General features: G+C 40.0%; 1 protein-coding gene across 1 annotated transcript; it reads left to right on the forward strand.

Annotated features, from left to right (window-relative positions):
- The first annotated feature begins 807 nt into the window (after positions 1-807).
- LOC149149603 (expansin-A2-like) lies at positions 808-1,702 on the forward strand. The gene is made up of 2 exons (XM_089442528.1): positions 808-958; positions 1,089-1,702. The coding sequence occupies exons 1-2, from the start codon at positions 808-810 to the stop codon at positions 1,700-1,702; spliced, it is 765 nt and encodes a 254-aa protein (XP_089298654.1).
- The last annotated feature ends 628 nt before the right edge of the window (positions 1,703-2,330 follow it).

Genomic DNA, 2,330 nt, shown 5'->3' on the forward strand with positions numbered 1-2,330 from the left:
ATAATTAGAAAATTTAAATTTTTCAAAATATTAAATTTATTTATATATTTAAAAATATCTTCTACACTGTAAATTTAGCATTCTAATTAAAATTATATTGCAAAATTTCATTAGAAAAACACTATTTTTTTCTATCAATTAAATTAGACCTTATATCAATGTGCAATAACATCAAATAATTAAGTTAACTGGGTTGACAATATACTTGGTAAACTTCTCTCAACTATGTTTTGAGCGTTAGATTATTAAACTATTTTATTAAATTCAGAAAAAAAAAATATTTAATCAATTAACAATAATTAAAAAAAAAACTTATCATTATAATTCTAAATTTATTAACATTAATTTCGCGGAATATGAAATATTCGAGAATCCTACAACTCACCTTCCATTTCAAAATTGCTCTTGCAATTCCCAGCGGCTTTAGGTTTTGGGCCAACTGGCATATCTGAATCGTTCAATAACCTCGCCAGGGTGTGTTTTGGATCCATCACCCGGTCGATCCATTACCAAAGTTTATTTCTCACCCGGTCGATCCATTACCAGAGTTCAGCGAAGATGGTAGAAAGGTACAGTCACACTTGTGACTAAAAATGTGTACCGAATTACGCGTTAGAACGCATGTGCCTATAGGTTGGAACGCATGTGACTACGCAGGAGATGGGAGTGTTGCACGATATATATATATAGATATAGATAGTTACAAGAAGGGGCAGAACACACCGAAACCTGAAGGCCTCTCTGGTTGCTGGTCTTCTCTACATTGAGTTACAGAAAATCTGTGACTAGCAACTAACTTTGCTACAGATGGCGAGGAACAATATCAATTTGATCATACGGATTGCCATGATCGGTTGGTATTGTTGGGAATCTATTGGATTGGCAAATGCAGGTCAGAAAGCGTGGAAGCGAGCTCATGCAACGTGTTATGGAGACACTAATGGAATATCAACAATGGGTAAGTCGTTTCACGTCAACGTCAATCTTTTATTTTCTTTTTTTGAATCGGGTAGATAGAGACAAGCCAGTGCATCCATGCACCATCCTTCTAATTTTTATAATTTGGTTCATGTTGGGAGACATTGCAGGAGGAGCGTGCGGTTACGATGATATGTACGCAGGTGGGTACGGGGCAAGCAACACAGCAGTGAGCAGCATAATGTTCAAGGAAGGGGCGGCGTGCGGGGCGTGCTATGAATTGTTATGCGATGCAAAATCTGATCCAGCTTGGTGCATCGACGGTGGGAAGACGCTTACTGTGACTGCTACCAACTTATGTCCTCGATCTGGATGGTGCGACGGTTCTCGCCATCATTTCGACTTGTCACAGCCTGCATTCGCCTCCATTGCAGGTTACAAAGCCGGAATTGTGCCCGTTCTTTACAGAAAGGTGCCTTGCCTCAGGAATGGAGGAGTGAGGTTCAGTATGATGGGCCACGCCTACTACAATACCGTGGTCTTATCGAACGTGGGCGGCAGCGGACAGGTGAGCGGAGTGTGGATGAAGGCGGACGGAATGGATGGTTGGCAACCGTTACAAAGAGGGTGGGGCGCCGTTTGGGGAAACAGTACTCCCAATCTGGAGGGACGGGCTCTCTCCTTTATCGTAACGCTGCGCAATGGGAAGACGCGCACTTTCAACAACGTAATCCCTCCCAACTGGCAATTCGGCCAGTCCTTCGTCAGTGCTATTCAATTCTAATAATTATATGTCCACATGAATAACTCTGTGACCAATAAGCATCTTTGTCAATGTAGCTTGTTAGCTTGGATTCTCCTACCATTTCTGTGTGAGAATAACAATGGTCATCTATCTGTCTGTGACGTCTTAGATCTGTTTCGAAGACTAAATTGTCTCAAGAAGATCTTGCCTGTGTGGTAGTTCCGGAATTGTGTTCTGCAAGATTTTCTGCAGAGGCACAAAATAACATGTGGATGTCGAACCATTTTCTTATTCAAATTGAGGCATTATTGTGTTTGGAGACTCTCACCGTTTTATCAAAATTATGATTATGTCCAACTACAGTATTAACTTTTGGAAATAGTATTTGAAAATGACAAATATTTATTTTATTAAATTCTTGCATGGTGGTATAACAAAAATCATTGAAAGTCAAAGCAACAAAATATTTTCCCCTGTGCACACAGGTCACTCCAGTCGAGACACATCATGAAGGATTAACTGATTATTGTGGTAACATCACGTAGTTTTAAGTTTTAACCTGCACCCTGCTGCCCACCCAGACTCTCAATTCCATACCTGCTCATACGCCCTGATGATTTCAATATACATTGTATCAAGTCTGAGTTCGCCATGTAAATGAATGTTT

This window comes from Pinus tabuliformis, chromosome 9 (assembly GCF_031772625.1).
Source record: "Pinus tabuliformis cultivar Carrire ecotype Pingquan chromosome 9, CPIR1, whole genome shotgun sequence".
In the NCBI taxonomy this organism is placed as follows: Eukaryota; Viridiplantae; Streptophyta; class Pinopsida; order Pinales; family Pinaceae; genus Pinus; species Pinus tabuliformis.